General features: G+C 43.7%; 1 protein-coding gene across 1 annotated transcript in view; it reads left to right on the forward strand.

Moving 5' to 3' along the window:
• Window positions 1–2259: 2259 nt before the first annotated feature.
• SHKBP1 (SH3KBP1 binding protein 1) overlaps window positions 2260–24348 on the forward strand; it is a 37633-nt gene continuing 15544 nt past the window's right edge. The window contains exons 1-10 of the mRNA XM_077482513.1: window positions 2260–2418; window positions 6628–6681; window positions 8803–8848; window positions 10188–10261; window positions 17123–17181; window positions 17258–17338; window positions 17725–17898; window positions 21580–21670; window positions 23029–23219; window positions 23391–23506. Of these exons, the coding sequence (XP_077338639.1) occupies window positions 2360–2418; window positions 6628–6681; window positions 8803–8848; window positions 10188–10261; window positions 17123–17181; window positions 17258–17338; window positions 17725–17898; window positions 21580–21670; window positions 23029–23219; window positions 23391–23506 (945 nt within the window). The 5' untranslated portion in view covers window positions 2260–2359. The remainder of the gene's footprint in view (window positions 2419–6627; window positions 6682–8802; window positions 8849–10187; window positions 10262–17122; window positions 17182–17257; window positions 17339–17724; window positions 17899–21579; window positions 21671–23028; window positions 23220–23390; window positions 23507–24348) is intronic.

Raw genomic sequence — 24348 nt, forward strand, 5'->3', positions numbered from 1 at the left:
CCTTGCACCCCTTTGGTCCGACTTTGATGCGGCTTGATGTCCATAGACCTCAACATTACACAGGCATTGCTTCGAGTTGCGGCAAAAAAAAAAAATGTGCCTTTCAGGTCGCACAAAAGTCTACGTGGCCATTTTACTGCGGCAGGTCGGCGCGATCCCGCGAGCCGTCGTAGCTATATGTCGGCAATCGGGATAGCACGCGTCCGCTGCACAGGGGGGTGCCGATGCTCGTAGCTGATGACCGCCAGCCACGAGTGATTGCGGGCATGAGAAGCAGAACAGGGACGTGGGTGTGTGCGTAAAAACACAAATCCCTGTTCTGTGACGTGTGACAGATCGTGAGCGCCTATTAACTAGGAACCCATGATCTGTCATTTCCCCACGTTCAGTCCCTTCCCCCCCCCCCCCCCCCACAGTTAGAATCACTCCCTAGGTAACACATTTAACCCCTTGATCGCCTCTTAGTGTTAACCCCCTTCCCTGCCAGTGACATTTACACAGTAATCAGTGCATTTTTATAGCACTGATCGCTGTATAAATGACAATGATCCCAAAATAGCGTCAAAAGTGTCCAATGTGTCCGCCATAATGTCGTAGCCCCCATAAAAAAAAAAATCGCAGATCACCACCATTACTAGTAAAATAAATAATAATAAAAATGCCATAAATCTATCCCCTATTTTGTAGACGCTATATCTTTTTCGCAAACCAATCAATATACGTTTATTGCGATTTTTTTTTAAAACAAAATTTTACCAAAAATATGTTGAAGAATACATATCAGCCTAAACTAAGGAAGAATTTGCTCTTAAAAAAAAAAATGTGAATATTTATTATAGGAAAAAGTACAAAATAATGTTTTTTTTCATAAATTGTCACTCTTTTTTTGTTTATAGCGCAAAAAATAAAAACAGCAGAGGTGATCAAATAGCACCAAAAGAAAGCTCTATTTGGGCGCAGCGTTGCACGACCGCGCAATTGTCAGTTAAAGCAACGCAGTGCCGAATCGCAAAAAATGGCCTGGTCTTAGAGCAGCCAAAATCTTCCGGGTCTAAGTGGTTAAAGAGGAAGTAAACCCTGATGAGTTTACTTCCTCTTTTTTTTCCCTGCAAAGGTAAAGCATAATGGACTACTATGCATCACATAGTAGCCCATTATGTGTCACTTACCTGACACAGGAGCCAGCGAAGTCGCCGCTGTCCCCTGTAGTCTGCCGCATCCATCTTGCTGGTGGCGTCTCGCAGCTCCGCCGCTGTCATTCGGCGAAGCCGCGATGACGTCACTCCCGCGCATGCGCACGGGAGTCGACAAATGCGGCAGCTCCATTTTTGGAACTGCCGCGCTCAGTGCACCTGCGCGCCGTAGACAGCGGTGCCCGTTTTCGGGCAAATATCTCCTAAACCATATAAGTTTAGGAGATATTGCTTGGACCTACAGGTAAGCCTTAATCTAGGCTTACCTGTAGGTCAAAGTGGTTTGTAAGGGTTTACAACCACTTTAAAGGACGATTCCATGTGGAAAGTAAATTGCTAACACGTTGTGTATGTCAGTAGAATGAGTGTGAGAGAAAAGCACGGTGACAACACAGGATAGGCCCAGCGACCTGAACGAACCAGTCTCCCTCACTAACTATACATGTCACCTCATCACCTCAGGGCCCGGCTATACCACGTGACCCCTGACTAGCTCATCCCGCTCTCCGCTGAATGAGGTGGGCGGGGTGATAAGAGAAAGCTGTCATATAAGAGCGGAAGATGGGGGGGTGGACGAGATAAAGCCTTGAGTGACAGCCATTACAACTAATAAGAGAAGCAAAAACAGGCTTAAATATTGAGTGACAGCCATTAAAGCCAATGAGAAAGGAGGAGACAGGAATGAGGCAGGGTTAAGATTTGAGTGAACGTTACTGTAGCCAATGAGGGAAGCGGGAGCAGTGAGTGGGCGAGGCACAACTTGAGTGGCAGCCCTTGCATCAAGCGAGAAAAGCAGGAGAAAGTAGGGGGGCGGGGTAACTTTTTTGAGTGACAGTTATTGAGCTAGCGAGTAAAGGAAGCTGGAACAGCCCTGAATAACCTTAATCGCTGCAAGTGAAGGGGCGGGATCAAGGGATGGGCCAGGGAACAAAAAAATCCTTGAGTGACGGCCAGCTCAACCAATGAGGCAAGCGAGAAAAGAAAGTTAGGCGTAGGAAAAGTATTGAAGGACAGCTGTCTCAGTCAATGAGAAAATGGAGAGCGATGGGGCGGGGTTAATCCTTGACTGACAGCCTCCACAGCCAGTGAGAAGAGCGGAGGCCGAGTGTCTCGTAGTGTGGTGTTGCCGGAAGTATGGTGGCTGTGTGAAGTGAAGGGGCAGCGGCATGGCGGGGTCTGCAGGCCGGACCGGGGATGTGATCCATCTCAATGTTGGGGGGAAGAGGTAGGTATTGGGGATAGATGAGAGGAAGGGTTCTCAGTGTTATGGGGGTCATTGTGGGTCTGAAGGGGGATGGGCGCTATTATGAATGTGTACAGTGTGTCTGAAACATGAACTGTCTGTGTTGCCCATAGGAACCAATTATATTCTCCTTTTATTATTATTTTTTTGTGCTGCCTCACTTCTGTCTTCCTCATCTGGGTGACATTTGCACCTCTTCTGCATGTGCAGAATCCTTCAGCGCGCCTGCGCCAGTGTAATAAAGATGGGCGGCGGGCGTCACCAAAAGTAATCATTGTACTGTTAGAATTGAAAGTGAAAAAGAAAATCACAAACTTTTTGGGTTGTCCCCAGAACAGGAATAGACATGGAATCTGCCAATGGGGAAACTAGTTCTGTTGATGACCAGGAATTCTCTCACTTAAGAGGGATTTTCTCTCACTTCCTGTCTTGGCTGTGGGACAGGAAGTGAAGGGAAATCTCCCCAGTTGGACACAGATGGTAGGTGTCGGTTGATAACCGTATAACCACAGATATACAGCAGCAAGGTGGCTCTTCTGCACCAGATCACGTACCTAGCGTGTGATTTGGAACTTCTGGCTGGTGGGGGGGGGGGGGGTGATGAGATTAAACAAGGCGGGTGCCGGCCGATGGATTACCACCATCACCCGCTGATCATCTAGGCTTTACACAGGATAGAGCGCTTTCTATCTAAACAAAGCAGAGCCCTGTACTGTCAGTGGGGAAATGATGGATTCCCCCGCAAAGCAAGGAATACAATCTGTGCACCTTGCACAGTACACCAAAACACTGGCTAGGCACACAGTTAAAAATGTTACTAAACCCAGGAGCCTGCATTCACTATATCTGGTCTCCCACAGTACATGGAAGTACAACTATTTTAGTAGATATAAACTGCTAAATAACTTTCCTCATTAGCAGTCTTGTGACTTCTAGAAGTGTCCAGCCAAGCACTAGCTAAAGCTTGTAGGAGAAGTTTTCATACTGCACTGGCTGTCCTATGAAGCAGCACCTGACTCTCCGTCTGGACAGTGCTGATCACATGCATTCTCTCAAGAAAAAAAAAAAACATACCTCCTAACATTTTGAGATGGGAATGAGGGACACCTATCAGCAAAAGTATGCAGACATAGGACACACCCCCTTGCCACACCCCCTTAAAGGAGAATTTTACAAAAAAAAAAAAACAAGATTGGTTAAACCTACAAGTGCTTTGTTTTACCATTACTATTCCTTTATATTGGCTTTTGGAATTTACAAATGCAGCAATTAAGGAATCGGATGAAAGATTTAGCACTGGAAAACACTTTTTGATAGATAAAAAGTGCATTTTATATACAACTATATAGATGAGACCAAAATGAGGGACACATGAGGAGGAATGAGGGACAGAGGGACATTGCTCCAAATCAGGGACAGTTGGGAGCTATGGAAAAACTCTCTAGCAATACACACCAAACATGTGCAGAGTGCCTCCAGTAACTCCGTCTTATTCGGACCTGTTATGGGGACAATTCAAGAAGAGGAGGATCTGTGCATACAGGATCAAGCAGCCTTTTTACACAATGCAGAGGATTAACCCCTTAGGTTCCACAGTGAGTATAACAAGCATTCTTTACTGCATATACAGACTGATTTTACTGTTGTGGGTTTAGTAAACACTTTAACCCTTTGATCACCTAGATGTTTAACCCCTTCCCAACCAGTGTCATCCACCATACACAGAGAACTGAGATCTGTAAACAAGACCTATCTCAATTCTGACAGGGGGGGATAGATTTGTGTTCCTGCAAAGCAGGGACTAAAATCCATCTATTCCCCTAATAAAAGCCGCACACTGTGTATGCAAAAACCTGATTAGGCACACAGTTATCCCTTTGATCACACCTGATGTTAACACCTTCCCAGCCGGTGTCATTAGTACAGTGACGATGCATAGTTTTAGCACTGATCACTGTATTAGTGTCACTGGTTCCCACAAAGTGTCCGACTGTCTTCTGCAATATCACAGTCCCACTATAAGTCACTGATCACCGCCATTACTAGTAAAAAGAAAAAAAAAAGAAATAACATTTCCAGTATATATCCCATCGTTCGTAGACCTTTTAACCAATCAATATAGGCTCAATTTTATTTCTTTTTTTTTTTCTTTTTTTTTTTTTCTTTTACCAAAAACACGTAGCAGAATACATATTGGTCTAAATTGATGAACAAATGTTTTGTTTTATTTTTTGTTCCTTAATTTGTTTTATAGTAGAAAAAAAATAATAATAATAAAAAAAAAAAAATATATATATATATATATATATATATATATATATATATATATATATATATATATATATATATATATATATATATAGTGCAAAAAATAAAAACTGCAGAGATGATCAATTACCATCAAAAGAAAGCTCTATTTGTGGGGGAAAAAAGACATCCATGTTATTTGGGTACAATGTCGCATGATCATGCAATTGTCAGTTAAAGTAACGCAGTGCTGTATCGTTAAAAAAAAATGGCCTGGTCATGAAGGGGGGTAAATTTTCCGCAGGGCAAGTCGTTAAATAAGAAGGAGCGATGCGATTCGAGACCATATCAGTGCGCATTCCAAAATTCAATCAAAAACTGTAATGGGTGGCGGGGATTTTAAAGGGCAAAAATCTCCCAAATGTTGTATATAAAAGCATATGACAAACTTGATTGAATAGAGATGAAAAACACAGGCCTGGAACATTCTATCTTAAATGATTAGTGGTAATAGCGTAACGCCGCACAGATTCTCCAAATATACATCTACATTATACAAATCCCCTACTGCAAACAAAAAAGTCGATTATATGATGAGTGAAGTCCAATGGGGATAACGCGTTTCGAGACTCATGTTCCTCGGGGACACCGAGATTTCAAAAATCAAACCCGTGTTCTGTATATTAACGTAAAGCTGGTTACTTACAGCACCCAAAAGGTGTGACTACAAGTACCATGTGGAGATGTAGCCTGTAGTACTTGTTACCTGTCCGTATTCCCATCTCATACATTCCTGGAATGAGCTCTCAAAGTACTGAGTGCTGTGCGACCACCAGCTGGATATTGGAGCATACACGACACAATGTAAATATTCGTCAGTACACCACAGATCTTCAATTAGGTCCTAGCAATTATTATTTTTCCTGAAGAAAGATCACACCACAAACAAAGCAGTGCAAAGTTTCAGGGCCACGCAGGACCCCTTCATCAGACGTGTAATGCCTCACATTCCAGGAATGTGTAGGATGGGGAAAAAGGACCTGTTGTACTTGTTACCAGTCCAATCTCTACATGGTACTTGTAGTCACACCTATTGGGTGTTGTAAGAAACCAACCTTATGTTTCTCAGTTCATGCTAATATACAGATATAAAAACATTTTTTTTCCATTTATTTAATGAGTGATCATATAATATCTGTTCTCAGCTGCATAAGATACTTGGAGAAACAGCAGCACACTAATCTTCCCAATGAATGGTGTGGGGGCATGCCAGGACAAATCTGATCATTGGAAGAGAGCAGGCTGAGCTTCCAGCATAAATATAGAACTGACCGCTTTGTGCTTTCATGCCTAGTGTGGTCGTTTTTAATAGAAAAGCAGAGAGACTGACAGGAACACCAGGGATTTCACATAAAGGAAGCAATACAGATAGAACAGGAGACCTTATCATAGAATTGCATGGTACAGCAGGCACATATTAGGAATGTGAATGCTGGAGTAACATATTCTTTAAAGTTACGAGATCTATGAATCTTTCATGTCATGGAATGTCTGTTTTCGATCATGCAGGCCCTGTCTGGGTTCCACTTCAATGATGCCTCCTTTTACAGTACTCCCCCCTCAATGCACACTGACAGTATTGACTCCTAGTGCATGTTGGAAACAACATTGGGGTGGTATACATCCCTCAAATTTTCATGGTCCATGGGCTACTGGTTGGCAGCCACTGGTCTACATTACCCCTCCATTGCACAGCTGGTAGACTCTAGAGGGGAATGGCTGACATTATAGTCCTGGCTAGAATAGGAAGTAGTACGCATTGTTCTCTATTGTATAACCAGCTAGACACAATACCATCAGACAATATATTGATTCGTGACATACTACTGATGTCTGTCTTGAACAAGATAAAAACTTGTATTTTTTTTTCTTTTTTCCCCACAGGTTTAGCACTTCAAGACAGACCCTTACCTGGGCTTCAGACACATTCTTTTCCAGGTTAGTATTCTATTCTATATGCTGCACTAAATTAACTTGCCGACCAGCCGCCGCAGTTGTAGTGCGGCAACATGGCTCAGTTGCACAATTCGCCGTCATGTTATGTCGGTAACTTATTCGGACAGTAGGGGGTGCCGACGTGCCCCCTGATTGCCCACAGAGCCGATGCGAGTGCCCGGCGGCCGCGAACACCACCGGGTTACCGCGATCGCTCGTGGCACACAGAGAACCAGGATCTGTGTGTAAACGCACAGTTTCTGGTTCTCTGTATGAACAGACAATCTGTCTGTTCTCCCCTCAGAGTATGAACAGCGATCTGTCATCTCCCCTGCACGGTCCACTCCCCCCTTCAGTTAGAACACACAATAGGGAACACATTAACCCCTTGATCGCCCCCTAGTGGTTAACCACTTCACTGCCAGTGAAATTTTTACAGTAATCAATGCATTTTTATAGCACTGATCGCTGTAAAGATGCCAGTGGTCCCAAAAATGTGTCAAAATTTGTTGGCGGTATAGCCACGCTGCCCCATTGATTTCAATGGGCAGGAGCGGTGTATACACTGCTCCTTCATCGCATAGTAGTCCATTATGTGTCACTTACCTGACACAGGAGCCAGCAAAGTCACTGCTGTCCCCTGTAGTCCGGCGCATCCATCTTCTCGGTGGGGTCTTGCAGCTCCGCCGCTGTCATTCGGTGAAGCCGCAATGATGTCACTCCGGCGCATGCGCACGGGAGCCGACAGTGGTGCCTGTCTTCGGGCAAATATCTCCTAAACCGTATAGGTTTAGGAGATATTTCTTGGACCTACAGGTAAGCCTTAATCTAGGCTTCACTGTAGGTCAAAGTGGTTTGTAAGGGTTTACTTCCTCTTTAATAATACAATGACTCTGAAAGCTTGCACCTTTTTTAAAGTGGTTGTAAACCCTTACAAACCACTTTGACCTACAGGTAAGCCTAGAATAAGGCTTACCTGTAGGTCCAAGAAATATCTCCTAAACCTATACGGTTTAGGAGATATTTACCTGAAGACAGCCACCGCTGTCTACGGCGTAGACGGCGGCGCAGGCGCACTGGGCAAGCCGCAGATCGCGGTGATATGCCGCGAGTGTCGGCTCCCGTGCGCATGCGTGGGAGTGACGTCATCACTGCTCCGGCGAATCGCAGCGCCGGAGCAGTGAGACCCACCAAGAAGATGGACGCTCGGAACTACAGGGACAGCGGTGACTTCACTGGCTCCTGTGTCAGGTAAGTGACACATAATGGACTAATGTGCTATGCGTAGTAGTCCATTATGCTTTACCTTTGCAGGGAATCAAAGAGGAAGTAAACCCATCAGGGTTTACTTCCTCTTTAATAACGTGAATTGGCCAATAAAGAGTATTGCTCAAACTGCAAAAATCAAATCAATAGCTAGTAAAGTACAAGACTCTACTTCCTATAGTCTACAGGTCAAATAAAACTCCACAAAAATGTGGCCCTCCCACAAGTTATGGTGCTGGGAATGCCTTCAAGAGAGCCTTATGCTTCTTATATTTTCAGAGACTCCAGAACTAAGATCTCCACGTCAGGGTCTGCAAGATGGCTTATTAGGGCCCTTTCACACAATCGTTCCGCCTGTCCATTTTTCAGGCAGATCCGATCGGGCCACCAATTGACTTCTATGGGGAGGCGGATGTCAGCGATACGTTCGCCATTCGTCCATCAGATTGGATGCAAATAGACAGGTGGTCCTTTTCATCCGTTCTCCCCATAGAGGAGACGGACTTGTCATCCGCCTGTTCAGCGGGGGATCAACAAAGCAATCCCTGCTGAGCTAGCGAAGTCCATGGAAATAGATCTTCCCCCTGTAAAAGGGGCCTTAGTCTTGAATTTCCTGCTACATTATTAGCCATGTAACATGAATATGTAAATAGCAAGAGGAGGGATGCTTTCTTGTATTGGCTGCAGCGTTTGGATAAGCTTGGATCTCGACTGCAGAGACCTCCCTAAAGTGGTTGTTTCAGGTTGCTGTATGTTTCCATTTTGTAGGTTAAGCAAATCAAACTGATTGTCATTGAAAGCTTATAAATGAAAGCCAGAAACCGTTTTATTTGATCAACTTTTTCTTTCTTTCACCAGCTTGCTTAGTGGCCGAATCTCCTCCCTCAAGGATGAAACTGGAGCAGTGAGTTTCTAGCTAAATTTGCTACAAATTATATTTTTAAAGTGATCTATAAGATGTTATACTTACCTGCTCTATGTAATAGTTTTGCACAGAGCATCGTGATCCTCTTCTCGTGTCCCTTGTAGGCACTCTTGGTCACTCCTTCCTGCTGAGTGCCCCTAGAGCAAGCAGCTTGCAATGAGGGCACCCAAGAAGGCTCGTTCATGAGCTGAAATTCTACATGTCCATTCTCTCTCTCTCTCTCTCTCTCTCTCTCTCTCTCTCTCTCTCTCTCTCTCTCTCTCTCTCTCTCTCTCTCTCTCTCTCTCTCTCTCTCTCTCTCTCTCTCTCTCTCTCTCTCTCTCTCTCTCTCTCTCTCTCTCTCTCTTCCCCCCCCCCCCCCCCCCCCCACTGTCCCTGCTAATGAGAAGAGAGAGTCCAAACAAGGCTCTTGTGCACATCGCTGGAGGAAGATCGGGCTCAGGTAAGTATGGGGGGGGGGGGGCTGCTGTATAGAGGAGGTTTTTCACCTTCATGCATGAATGTCAAAAAAAAACAAACCTGTGACTTTACAAACGCTTTAAGCATAAGTTATATATAAATGTATTCATGTTATAAAATGATGAAAGTGCTGAAAAAACTTTGATGTGTACCTAATCAAGACTGCTATGTGCTGCAGACTTTTAAAATTATAACTGTATATATTTCAAGTGAGAATGTATTTTGTTGTTTACCCTTTATACAAGAATTCCAGGTATGGATATTTTATATGTAGTTACATTGGTCCAGCTTGGACCAACCCAACTAGGTACATGCCAGCTGATTCTCCCGGAAGCTGGAAATGACTGAAGCAGACCCTGCTACTTCGCTCGTTGTCTCCAGCGATGTGCACAGTGATCTCCACTTACTGTGCTGAGTGGGTGCCCTGCTACATTCTGAACACAGGAGGTCACTCGACATGGGCAGCATTCAGAGAATGTTTTAAATTTTCTGAATGAATGTAGAGCGTTTTCTGATTGGACGAGGTGGAAAGGAGGGGATGTCATGTTTACATGTCTGCCATACCATATTTCCATTATTATGTTACATATGCAGATTTCCTTTTGGCAATCGCTGCAGTCTTGCTGTCTCCCAGCTGAAATAAAACCTGTCACAGAGCTTATTATTTTTAATCAGTTCGGAAGCAGGGCCTGCATATGTGGTTGTTGAGTATGACTGTTCTCATGTACATATATAGTTACAAACTATACATAGAAATACGTTCTTAAAGCAACACCTCTTGGTATATCAAAAGATCACATTAAAAAGATTGTAGTTTCTTGTGAAAAAAAAAATGTAAACAATTTTCTACTTTTTTCAGATTTTTATTGATAGAGACCCTACAGTGTTCGCTCCTATATTGAATTTTCTACGCACCAAAGAGCTTGATACAAGGTTAGTCTGTACAAAGTGTATATGTCTCTGCTGGTGAGTAAAAATGTGTCATTGATGTACTACCACTACTATAATTTTCCCCTTTAAGAGCCGCCACAGGGCACGTACGCCCGCTGTACTGCGGGGGACCTGATGCGCATGCAGGAGAGTCAGCACGGGGATGTGTGTGTGTGTGTGTGTATAAAAGCACACATCCCTGTTCTGTCAGGGGAGAGGAGACATATAATTTGTTCCTACTAAGTAGGAACAACGATATGTCTCCTCCCCAGTCAGTCCTATCCCCATACAGTTAGAACACATCTAGGGAACACACATTTAACCCCTTGATTGCCCCTCATATTAACCCCTTCCCTACCAGTGACATTTACACAGTAATCGGTGCATATTTATAGCACTGATCTCTGTATAAATGTCAGTGGTCCCAAAAGTGTCTGATCTGTTCGTCACACGATTACTAGTTACACCATTACTAGTCAGAAAAAAAAAAAATGCTATAAATCTTTCCCATAGTTTGTAGATGCTATAACTTTTGCGCAAACAAATCAATATACGCTTATTGTGATTTTGCCAAAAATATGTAGTAGATTATATATTGGCCTAAACTTCTGAAGAAACTTTGTTTTTATGATTAGGGATATTTATTATAGCAAAAAGTAAAAAATACTTTTCAAAATTGTCACTTTTTTTTTTTTTTAACGCAAAAAATGAAAAACTTCCAGAGGTGATCAAATACTACCAAAATAAATCTCTATTTGTGCATTGCATGACCACACAATTGTCAGTTAAAGCGATGCAGTGCCAAATTGTAAAAATTGCTCTGGTCAGGATGGGGGTAAAATATTCTGGGGCTGAAGTGGTTAAAGTGTCACTAAAGGCAAAACTTTAGGAGGCATTTTGAATAGAGCAAGGGTGTCCAACTCCATTTCGGGCTGCACCAGCATTACGGTTGTCCTCAAAGGGCCGGTTGTATCTGTAAGCCTATATAAATATATGCAGGGCTTTTTCCCCTAGCGTCTTTCTGGACAGCCACCTAATGAGACCCTGGCTCCTCCCTTTTCAGGAAACACTGCCTCAGCCCAGATTAAAAGCATGCTTCCTCCCTGGCTCCTCAGTTCTGATGTTGCCTCCGGCAGGGAGACATTGTGGGCAACCATGGCTAAAACAGCCGGGGAGGCAGAGGCCTGTATGTCCTGCGAAGGAAACAGAGATCTCCCGGAGAACTAGTGGCCTCCGGGAGAGGTTGCCTTTCCACCCCAGCTTCTCCAAAAAGTTGTGTCTTGGGAAGCTCTGGGGGCCCGCTTTCAGGAGGAGGGAGCGGGACCGTGTGTGCCAGACAGCTCTGGGGTCACAGGTTTATTCAACCATGACATTGGAGTCCCACAGGTGCAAGGCATACAGTACTGCGCAGACTCTCAGGCTGAGTTAAAGGGCCTGGATGGTGAATCCAGTAAGCCTCATTAGAACGCTTTCCTGGAAGAGGTGGAGGATCTTTCGAAGTAGGGTGGTTAAGCCCCGGCCTACCCTTGGCCCTTGCACCTGACCGGCGGGCGGCGCCCACTCTCCATCCCAACTAGCCGCGAATGCAACTGAGGACAGGGCCTGGGGGATCACTAAGGGATGGTGGTCCAGTCCTGGAGGTCTTGGTGGAAGTGCTAGAGGAAGTGGCAGGGTCCAGCTCCTCTGAAGGCTTGGGTTCAGAACCCCCTGCTACCAACAGTCTTGTTCCAAAAATCCAGACGATAATGACATAGTCTTGAGTGACAGAGTGGCACTGTCGGGTTCCATGATCAAGAGAATGACTGACTTTTTTTTATTTTTTTTTTTATTTTTTTTTATGAAAGGGACCTGGGACCTTACCCTGGCATTTACACTGGGGTCTCGCAACTTGTCTGACACAATTGCTGGCACACATAAAGGCACAGACAGCAAAGAGGTCAGTCTGCCAAGTTTGCAGCCTTGGATCGATTCGCTAAGGAAGGCCTCTTAGCACAAGACTTAGTAGGGGACAGTGTGTTTGGGTTGTGCTTTTTGTCCAGGGCTTGAGGCAATTCTTGATCGCACAGCAAACCGGCAGAGGCCCTTCCCATGAAATGCAACAGACCCCGTAGGGATTTGCCTTTTTCGATAGCTGTTTCCTCCCAAATATTACAGGGCCTCCTTGGATCAAAGATATGCAGAGATGCATACAAGTTTGTAACATTCCTTATGGTGAAGAACTCCACAAGTTGTTCAGATTGGCAGTCGAAACAGGTGTAAAGAGTTCCACTGGCATTTCCGGGCACTTCCCTTTTGCCTTACCTCCTCTCTGTTGATCTTTTCCAAGGTCAGGGAGAAGGCTATTTTTTTTTCCTGTGTCTCTAAAAGGGGGGTCTCAGTAGTGGAGCGGGGGGCCTACCTGAACGACCTGCTGCTCTTGCACCTTCTAAAAGAAAGAAGGGCAGTTAACCCCAAGGACAGGGTGTGTTTTTATTTATTTAAATTTTTTTTATTTTTATTTTTTATTTTTTTTTGTAGAGGCATGGGGTGGCTCATAATTGTAAGAAAACTCAGCTTGGTTCCTCCCAGCGGGTCCGGTTTCAGTGTTGCGTATGTATTTCTTCTTCAGGAGACAGATCCAAAGGATAGATAAGGCTATGAGGCCACTGCAGTGCATCCAGTCGATCTCTGTGAGACAGGTCAGGTCGACATGGGCTTGTTGATCTCTGCCATTCCAGCAGCGCAATAGGCATGCCTACACTTCCACTCCCCAGCAGATATTCATCTGGGGAGTGTAGGTGAACCTGTGAAAGGGACGGTGCTCTCGGGTAAATGTCAATCGCTCAGAGCTAGCATTTCCCCAGGTGCTATCCTGTCACCCTCGCCTCCCCCGCCCGCGTTCTTACCATCAGAGAACACCTCTCTTTGGGTCGCACTGGCTCTAAAGGCTATGGTTCTCGGTCCTGAGGGCACGGGGTGCTCAGCTCGGTAGCATAGTGGTCTGCACTCCTACCTAGAAACGCTCAGACCAAGGCGTTCGAATCCCAAAGATGGTATCGCCTACTGAAAGCTTACGTTGTAAATCGGCTGCGTATGCTGAATATAGGCGAATGGCAGTTAGCCAATGCCACATCAGCTTGGGTGTTTCCCTTACAACGTTGCACCCAGGGATGGGGAACCTGGTGGTCTGGCTACTAAGGTAGAGTTGCTAAAGACTCGAAGAGCGTGATTCTTTATATGCTGACGATCTGCTGCTATATCTGGGGGATCCGGGTCAGTTGTTTTCTGCTGCTTTTTCGGTAATACAGGAATTCGGCGACTTCTCTGGATTCCGTATTAATTGGTCTAGGTCGACACTATTCCCATTAGATCCACAACCTAATCTAGTAACCTGCCCAATGTCCCATAAAGGTTTCATCTCGATTTAAATATTTGGGAATTAATATCCAAATGCCCGTGGAATCTTTTGTAGAGGTAAATTTATGGCCCATAATTGGGACATTTAGAGACAGAATTCAAAAATGGAAGGATTTGCCCCTTACATTATTGGGTAGAGTAAATTTATTCAAAATGTTTTACCCAAATTTTTGTATGCTCTCTAATACTCCTGTATATATCCCAAAGAAGACATTCCAATATATTAACTCCTTGTTAAACTCTTTTCTCTGGGACTCCAAGGCAACTAGAGTCTCATTGGATATCTTGCAGCTACCGATTGACAGGGGAGGACTGGCTATACCAGATCTTCGTCTTTTATTTGCATCCCAACTGGTTATATGCTCATTGGCAGATGTTCCCCCAATTGAATAATGTGGTGGTGGAGGCCAAGGTTGCCACCTCTTATGCAACCCTGCTGAACTTTTTCTTTAGAGGGGAGGTCCCTACAGTAGGGGGCAAAACCACACTTAAATCAGCTAAACGCGTTTTGGGAATCTGCCTAAAGCACATAGCTGATCAACAACCCCCCCCCCCCCCCCCCCCCCTTCCACCTATCTCTCAATGCTCCACGCTGGCTGAACCCATGTCTGAATGAATTCTTTCAATTGAAGGATGGCAATAAATGGTCTAGGTTTGGGTTCAAGTATCTTCACTAATTATACGATACGGGTAACTTTAAAATTTTTGCACAGTTGCAGAGGGAGATGGGTGTACCCAGTTCTTGGAAATTCCACTACACCAGGTTAAAACAGGCAGGACAAAGTCAGTTTGAGAGTGAACCAATCACATTAGAAAATACAAACTTGGAAAAAATCCTATCAAATCTGGATCATACTAAACTGATTTCTATCTATTCTAATGTTTTGATAGGAGTTGAAAGTAAAAATAAAAAATTAGGAATAGATGGTGCACGGTCATACTCACACAGTCATTTCTGCCAGAGATAAGATGATACAATTCAGATATCTACATCAAATGTACTATACTCTCCTTGGGTTATATAGAATGGGGAGAAGAGAAATGCCTACATGCCATAAATGTCTAGCGGAGGAGGGATCATTTATTCATATGTTATGGGAGTGCCATAGGATCACTCAGTTTATTGCAGATAATTTTGTCCTTCCCAATATCTGTAGTCCGCTGATGGGGCTTCTAGGAGTAATAATATGAGAACCCTGTTAATTGTATTTGGAGAGAATACCTTACATTATCATCCTGAAAGGCCCTAGTGACAATGTTGCATTATACAAAATGACATATGAAGCCAGGGGGTTCCCTCAAAAATTCTATAAAATTTGGGTCAAATGGGTGGACTCTGTTGACACAGTGACAGAAGAAGCTTGAGATTTATTGCTTATTTAATAGATTAAGGTCTGTATTGAACAAACTATGTCTTATAGCACACAACGGTTTAGAGATGTTCAACCTCTTGTTTCATTCCTTTTATTCATTTATTTTTTCTTATGTTTTTGGATATACAAAAAATTTAAACCTGTAGAACTATTGGTATGCACTGTATGAGCAAACGTATTGTAACAGAATAGGGATGGAAATGTTGCGGTTTATTATGCACTACTGTGTATCTTCTTCTTCTTTCTTCTTCTTCTTTCTTCTTCTTCTTTCTTCTTCTTTCTTCTTCTTTCTTCTTCTTTCTTCTTCTTTCTTCTTCTTTCTTCTTCTTCTTTCTTCTTCTTTCTTCTTCTTTCTTCTTCTTTCTTCTTCTTTCTTCTTCTTTCTTCTTCTTCCTATCCATGCGGGGATGGGCAGTACAGAGACTCGGTGGTTGGCACACCGGCCTGGCAACACTGGGCTCCTGGGTTCGGATCCCAGCCATTGCATCATGCTCTTGCAGGGTTTTTTAAACTTGCACTAGGTGCAAAGTACAGTGGTTTAGTGTTTGACACTTTCGCCTAGCAGCGAAAGGGTCTTCAGTTTGTATCCCAACCATGACACTACCTGCCTGAGTCTGCATGTTCTTCCTGTGCCTGCGGGGGGGTCCTCCGAGTACTCCGGTTTCCTTCCACAAAAAAGGCCCTCGCAGGAAACCCCTTTGAACTTTTAGTGTCGATTAAGGTGATTCCTTCTGTGTTCTTTTACAGGGACTAAAGAGATAGAACCTCTAGGAGTACCTAAAAGGGCGAGATGGCACAAATTAGCCATCAAACAAACCTATATGTTAGGGAGATCTCAGAGGGCAGTAAGGCTCCCTCCACTTGGGATAGGGCTACTTCTCGGGCAGAGGTAAGGCTGGTGCTACAGTGCAGCAGCAACGTGGTTCAGCTCCCCCACCTTTTGCTTGACATTACAGGTTTGACCTGTTTTCAGAAAAAGGATCAGGCTTTTGGACACTGGGTCCTGCCAGCCGTATTCCCATCCTAAGGATAAGTGCTGGCTTATCCTTTTATCATAGATGGCTGTCCTAAAAGACTCTAGGGGAAAACAAACGTTACTGGTAACTTCTTTTCCAGGAGTCTTTTCAGGACGGCACCATGTACCCACCCTAGTTGGTTTCCTTGTGGGTTTCTCCGGAACCATCAAAGAGTAATGTATGGTGTATGATGTGTTCTTCTTGGGTCTCCCCAGCTAACCGGAGTAGCCGGCGGGGAAGCATGCTTTTCATCTGGGCTGATGTGGTGTTTCCAGAGAAGGAAGGAGCCCAGGTCTCTCATAGGTGGCTGTTCTGAAAGACTCCTGCAAAAGACGTTTACATCCTGGTAACAAAAAAAGGAGGCTGGTAGGAGATGGATATGAGAAGTAGTGTCTCTGTCCCAAAAAAGTATTGAACAACTTATTTAATGCCCATGGGACCTTTTGATTCACACCTCAAACACGGGTAAAATATACAAAAATGGATTTATATTCATTTTAAAAAAAAAAGTCATGCATGTATAGCAACAATAAAAGTACATTGTAAATACTGTACAGTTCAATTACTGAAACTTTTGCATAGAACCTATATGGTTAGACCTATGTACTTCTATCTTTGCTACACATGTATGACTTGCTGTTTTAAAATTAATGTAAATACATTTTTGTATATTTTACCTGTGTATGAGGTGTGACTCCAAAAGGTCCTGTGGGCTTTAAATAAGTTGTTGTTCGTTACCAGTAAGTAACTTTTTTTTTTTTCCTCAGAGAATAGGTGCAGGAACTCACCTTTACCCGCCACTGAACTGCATTAAATTCTGGGTGTGGCCAAACTGCGGCAACAGTGGGAGGATCTTAAAGGGGCAATAAATATCAGGGGTACGCTATGTGCAGAGTGCAACATTTGAGGGTGTGCTATGTACAGTGTGCAAGAATTGTCTCTCTATCACAGGCTGTTCACATCTTGCTTCTACCCCTCCCCCTGGGTGTTTTGTGTCCGGAGTTGCACTTTAAACAATCTTGTCTGTCTCTTCTTCCTGTTACCCACAGCCTGTTTGTTTGTTTTTTCCTGTCTTGTAGAGGTGTGAACAGCTCCCTTCTGTTACATGAGGCTGAGTTTTATGGCATCACCCCTCTAGGTAAACATTCTGCTATTTTCAATTTTGTTCCATTGTGTTGTATTTTGGTAACCAACTCTACCCATTTTCGTTTCAGTGAGACGCTTACAGCTGTGTGAGGAGTTGGAGCGCTCTTCATGCGGCAGCGTGCTGTTTAATGGATACCTCCCACCCCCTGGTAAGAGATTCTGACAGATGCAGAACTGTTTTGACCTCTAAAACTTTATTGATTGTTCAGATGGTGCACCTAATGGAAAAAAACATTTATTTTCAGGCTGCCACCATTAATGTTTTCTGGTACATGATAGACTGACCTAATAACATGTCACTGTCCCAGAAGGAACCGACCCATTATCCTTTTACTCATAATATGCTCTGGCTCTAGGGGGAATGACTTATTTAAATTTCGATGTGATTAATACTGTCTGCTGCTAGGGGTAGCTAGTCCGCTTAAAATGAACAGACACATTTTTAAATATTTTATTATATCTTTATCAAAAAATGTGGATAGTCTTTAAATATCTCACTTTCCATTGCTGAAGTATCCATTTCTTTTATTTCTAGTGTTTCCAGCTAAAAGAAGGAACCGTCACAGTGTTTCTGGGCTGCAGGTCGGCTCTAGAGGTGGAGGAAGTGAGCGGGCTCCTGTACGAAGGAGTAACACCATGCCCCCCAACTTGGGGGGTGCTGGTATTCTGGGGCGCTTGTTAGAAGAGAGGAATTATGGGAATGTAGGAGGTCTGTATCATACACATGCTATAAAGTATTATTGACTCTAAATGGAAGGGTACACCTCTCTGTTCTGTTTTGAAAATGTTTCCTAGTGTAGTGCAATGGTCTCCAAGCTTTGGCCTGGGGGCCGGTTGTGGCCCTTTTACTTGCCTTTGATATCGAGCCTTTTGAGGCATTATTCCTAACACTCACACCAACATTGGGACAAAAAGACAATTTTGAAAAAAAATTTAAAATAAAATTTTCTCCTTCACTGATGAGGAGGCACTAGTGGGCAATGATAGGCACTGATTGGAATCACTGGTGGGTACAAACAGGCATCACTGATGGGGCTGCACTAATAATCAGGGCACTGATTATCAGGGCAGATGTCCCCACTGCGGAAAGCTGTGTATCGGCTCTCCTCTCTTCTCTTTGTGCGATGTCAGTTAGCAATCAGCGCTGCTAGTTGCTGATAACCGGCATTTCCTATTTACACTGTGATTCGACACAGCAGATCACATGGTAAAGAGCCTACGTCATGGGCTCTTTACCGTAATTGGTGATGCGGTGTGTCCGAGGGGTACACCGCAGCACTGATCACTGCGCTGTACACCCTGTTCTGAAGGATGTCATGGTGGGAACTGGTTAAAGTTTGGAGACCCCTGATCTAGTGGCACATGCTATGTAGGCCTTTTTCATTTTACTCTATGGCCATATGCATACTACTTGAATGTTAGCAGGTATACATGAGGTAAGTTATTGGATTGTGTATATACAACATGTAATAAGGTGTTTTCTTTCCTTGGAGGACACGGCAGGTATCTGGGTTATAGATTGTGTGTGTGGTAGAGGGGACTATAAATGTTTTTTTAACATGCAGGTTCTATAATTCTGTGCTCTGCTCTGTTACCAGTGAAATCAACAAGAGAGGCCTTGTATAAAGAAATAAAAGGGCATTGCTTAAAACCTGGAGAAAAGAGGCTCAGTTTATGATTCTTATGCACCTTCAGCACATATCTATTACGACAATTGATTTCCCTTTTCCTGACATGTTACAGGAGTTCTTGGTTCGGGCCCTTTAGGAAGTTTTGTCACATTCCCATCTAAGCCCTGATGAAGGGGAATTTTTTGAGGCCTGAAATGCATTGGTTAATTTTTATCATTGTGTTGTCTTATTTTCATCTGCAGTAAATGATCTAGACTCTAAGATAAGTATTTCGCACTCCCTTTGTTGGTTTTGCCTGGATTTCACCTCTGGGGATGCTACTGCTCCTTGTGACGACATCCACATTGTGGTATAGCTGCCAGGTACAAGTCATCAAGCCCCAACCAATACCCCTTGATTGGCAGAAAAAAAATAATTTAATCAAGCGCAGCACATTTTACTTTTTTCATTGTAGGACTCTTGTCTGCATTCCTGCAACCACCCCCCCTTGCCCTCCTTGGTGGTTGGACTCTCATCTATCCTGTTTCCCTGGTCCCTTCCTATTTATGGTCAGATAAAGCTGTGGGGCCACTTCTTTTTTTCAGTGCCTGGGGAGGCCAGTCCCGGCAGAACCTACTTCCATCAAGTTCCAAGTGTTGCATCCCCTCTGGATGAAGGAAACCTAATAATGTGCTGTCCTGTATCACCCCTGGAAACTGAGCTACCGATAACTCTAAAGCTGGCCATACATTATACAATTTTCCCTAAACATCTTTCAGGACAGCACCTGAGAGAGTGGCTCCTTCCACTTGCCAACAGGAAACGCACCTTCCACCAAGCTTTAAAAGGAGGCTCCTTCCCACATGTTGCCAGTTTTTGTGTTTTCTTCGGCAGGGAACACCTAGTGGGGAGTCGGGAAAGTCCAGGCTTCCTGCTTCACCGGTTTTTCCTTTTTTTTTTTCTTACCTCCAGAGAGCTCGTTCCTCCCATTCCAGAGAGAGCTGCTTGATGGGCTCCTTTTCCCTCTTTTTAGGTTCTCTGGGAGAGCCAATGCTGCCGCGGCGTTGAGGTGGGATGACGTAATTTTTGCAAAATCCGCCAACCTCTCGTAAATGCCGCCGCCATCTTGAGACTGCATCCACCGGAAGTGAGGTATCCGGTAGGGCGTCCACACAGTGTCCTTTCCGCCTAAGCGCAGGCGGAGAAGTGAGGAAAGGCGCTGGTGCATATATGCCGGTTCTGGTCCAGCGCAGCAGTGCTATTTGAGTCCGGATTCGGCATCCTGGGGTATGCCTTTCCTCCACTCCAGCTGATTCAATTAGTATTGAAAAAAATACAGAAGGATAGAGTGTCGATAATCCTGATTACTCCATTCTGGCCAAAAAGAGCTTGGTTTTCCACCATTCTGCAAATGGCAGTAAAACCATTTTGGCAGCTTCCTCTCGGACAGGATTTGCTTCTACAAGACCCAGTGCATTCTCTGGATTTAGTGAGGTTAAGCCTCACTGCCTGATATCTGAGGAGCAGATGTTAAGGAACATGGGTTTGTCAGAACCTTTTAATAACCACTTTACTTTCCAGTAGGAAGAAAGTAACTAGAGCTATTTACGCCAAGGTGTGGAAGGTCTACAATTCTTGGTGTCGTTCAGCAGATAGAGCTGTGGAAGACATTGTCTCGGTATTAAAATTCTTACAAAAAGGTGCAGACAAGGGTCTCTTAAAGTGTAAGTGGCCGCATTGAAGGTTTTTCTTGAGAGACCAATTTCTTCAGAAACTTTTGGTTACAAGATTTTTTTTTTTTTTTTTTTTTTAAGGCACTTACCAGATCTAGACCAGCTCTGGCTAAGCATTTTTCCAAATGGGATCTGTCAGTGGTTCTGCAAGCCCTCACAAAGGAACCGTTTAAACCACAACAAGAAATCTTTCGCTAATGAATTTGACTTTCAAAACTGTATTTCTAGTTGAAATCACATCTGCAAGAAGAATCAGTGAACTGTACGTGCTATCAGTTAAAGAATCTTTTTTTGTCAATTTATCCAGATAGGATTGTACTTAAGACAGATCCAGGCTTTTTGCCAAAAGTAGCAACGTTTCAGAACCATTCGCAGGAGATCCTCCTGACAATCTTTTGCTCAACCCTTCAGGGGAAAAGGAAGGTCAGTTTCCCAACCTGGATATGAGACAAACCCTATTCCATTACCTGGAAGTAACAAAAGATTTCGGGTCCCCAGACTCGTTATTTGTTTTTTCTGGAAATAAAAAGGGCCACCAAGCATCAAAGGGGTCCATTGCTATATATGGCGTTTTTTTTTTTTTTTTGTTTTTTATTTAAAATGTGGCGTGGAGTTCCCCCTCGAGAGCTGATTATTCTGTGATTGGCCACGGCCAAAGTCGCCTGGCCTGGGCGCAACTTGAAGTCGTGTTGTAAGTCGCCCCAAGTCACGCTGTGATTCATACTCGAGTCGTGTCCAAGTTGCCTCCTAAAGTCGCGCTGCAAGTCGTGTTGCCCCTGTGTGAATGGACTCTGTGTTTTAGGTTTGACCTCACATTTTTTTGTTTTGGCAAATCTAAGGAACCATTGTGCAAGAAAATTGAGTAATGTATGACCAGCCTAACTTTTTTTTATTTTTATATGGTGACACGAATTTAGTATTACAGAATTGTATTGTATCTGGGTGAGGTCATATGACATTTTTTGGGCAACACATTATGTTTTACACATATGGCATTGTCATACCCCAGATAGATAACAACATGTTCTTTAACTTCCTTCCACTCAGGAACAGCCAGTGACCCTGGGATGGTGAGGATCATCTGTGGACATCATAACTGGATTGCAGTGGCTTTTGCTCAATTCATTGTCTGTTACAGGTATCTGAGACCTCAATCAATGCCTCTGTATGGTGTGACTTGTCATATATAAAATGCTGCTGTACTAAATAAAATACAAACATTCCAGTTAGGCAGGCACAATGGTGCACTTTTGCACAATTCCCCCATCAGCACACACAGTGCTGATGGGAATCGACTATTATCTTCTCCTGGCAGGGGGGCGGGGAAGCAGTCCCTGCCAGCAGAAGACAGTGGTTATCGCAAGCAACTCCAGTAGGCTGGTTGTACCCAAGTTAATTGATCAACTTAATACATTCAGCCTACCCACTAACGGCCTGAAAGCTGAAGCGGACAAGGTTTGAACCGTCTGTGGCTCGCCTTAAGTTTGCAAATTGGAATTAAGAAAAAAAAAAAGGTTTCTCAAGCATGGATAGCTTGAAGTAAATCATTATTTATACATTAGCTTGCTAATGCATTTCAGTATTTGGTTTATTATATTAAATTATATTTGTAAACGGGTACTCTGTATAAGACCAGTATATTCCAGAAACTGTATGTTTATTAGTCTGTTACATTTAAGCACTGGAAAACAGTGGGAAGTGCAAGCATGGTAAAAGGCATAGGTACTTGCATAATACTTTTAAATTACGGTATACATTATGGGTTACAGATTCACAGTTGCACAAACTGCAGCATGTACTTATTGCAAATTTATGCCAGTGCAGCACTGAGTCTGGCCAAAATCATATGGTGTGGGGTTGTTTTGCAGGGGTTGGCCCCTTTAGTTCCACTTAAGGCATCAGTATACCAAGACATTTTGGACAATTTCATGCTGCCAACTTTATGGGAACAGTTTGGGGATGGCCCCTTCCTGTTCCAACATGACTATACACCAGTTCACAAAGCAAGGTCAATAAAGACATGGATAAGTGAGTTTGGGGTGGAGGAACCTGACTGAGCCTGCCCGACCTCAACCTGATAGAACACCTTTGGGATGAATTGCAGTGGAGACTGCGAGCCAGGCCTTCTCATCCACGTTGGTGCCTGCCCTCACAAATATGCTTGTGGAAAAATGGTCAAACATTCCCATAGACGCATTCCTTAACCTTTTGGACAGCCTTCCCAGAAGAGTTTAAGCTTTTATAGCTGCAGAGGGTGGACCGACTCGATATTAAACCCTGGGATGCCATTAAAATTCATGTGCGTGTAAAAGCAGGTGTCCCTATAATTTTGGTAATATAGTGTATGTATAAATGCTTGACTGTCCTAGCTTTTGCCTGAAGTCTGCTTGCCCATCAGTGAATGGTCATTAATATCATGTAAGAAGAGCACAGGAATTTTGACCCGTGTCCTTTTCCTATTTCAGCCATGTATTTTTATTTTTTTTTCTCCTACAGAATGAAGGAGACCTCTGGCTGGCAGCTGATTTTCACAAGCCCCTGTCTCGATTGGGTGATTGAACGGGTGGCCCTTAATGCCAAGACTGTCGGAGGATCACTGGGTGACCATGATAAGATGCTGGCTGTCTCCTCCTGCACTGAGATTATTCTGTGGGCCATCTCAGGTGATGGCACCGGAAGTGAAATAGGTGAGATCATCATGGTAACGAATGTACAGTGTATATACAACTGGTACAATTGGCTGGGAGAGGCGTACAATTGCTAGGGTGCTATTGGGAGCCTGACGCAAGCAATGTCAGCTTTTGAAAGCTTTAGGATGATGGGGTTTTGCCTGTTAATGTCCTCTCTAATTATTGCAGGAGTCTTTACCCTTGGAGTGCCAGCAGAAGCTTTGTTTTTTGTTGGCAATCAGTTAATAGCCACAAGCCACACTGGAAAAATTGGTGTGTGGAATGCGGTTACCAAACACTGGCAGGTAAGATATGATATTCTTCTGTTTTCCTGTGCTACACCCCGAACCGTATTTTTCACCTGTATGTTTGTGGTACCTATTCATGTATACTCCTGCATTACTTCTGGTTGTGGTCAAGGTAGTATTGTTCAATACTGTTGGTGAAACAATCGCTGACGTTTAAATTGCATGAATCGGGAAGATTCACCAGCAGTGAATGTTTCATGCCTGTCCGATTCATTGCTTTATAAATGTGCACCGTAACCTATGTATTTATTGGTAGTGTTGTGTATTTTACAGTGGATTTGTGCTTTATCAGTATCTGAAAATAATACATTAGGACAGAATATCATACTGTATACTTCTATATAACGGTGAGATGTAAGGCGTGATGGGTACATAATGGCTCGTGAGAAAAACAATACAAGAATAGTTTAAGAGAAGTCCTGATAAGGTGATGAACGGAGAAGACTGTGTCCTGAGCAGAGGTTGCAGCTGTAGTAATGCTATATAATACTATATTGTGAAAAGTATTAGGATGATTGCCTTTACACGCATGTGAATTTTAATGGCATCCCTGTCTTGGTCTGTAGAGTTCAGTATAGTGTTGGCCCACCCTTTGCAGCTATAACACCTTCAACTCTTCTGGGAAGGCTGTCCACAAGGTTTAAGTGTGTGTGTGTGTGTGTGTGTGTGTGTGTGTGTGTGTGTGGACCATCCCCAAACTGTTGGGAGCATGAAATTGTCCAAAATGTCTTGGTATGCTGATGCCTGAAGTGTTCCCTTCACTTGAACCAAGGAGCCAAGCCCAACCCCTGAAAAACAACCCCACACCATAATCTCAACTCAGTTATTTCGACCAGTGC

Source organism: Lithobates pipiens, unplaced genomic scaffold (assembly GCF_037356315.1).
Source record: "Lithobates pipiens isolate NorthernLeopardFrog02 unplaced genomic scaffold, aLitPip1_a1.2 Scaffold_1, whole genome shotgun sequence".
Classification (NCBI taxonomy): domain Eukaryota; kingdom Metazoa; phylum Chordata; class Amphibia; order Anura; family Ranidae; genus Lithobates; species Lithobates pipiens.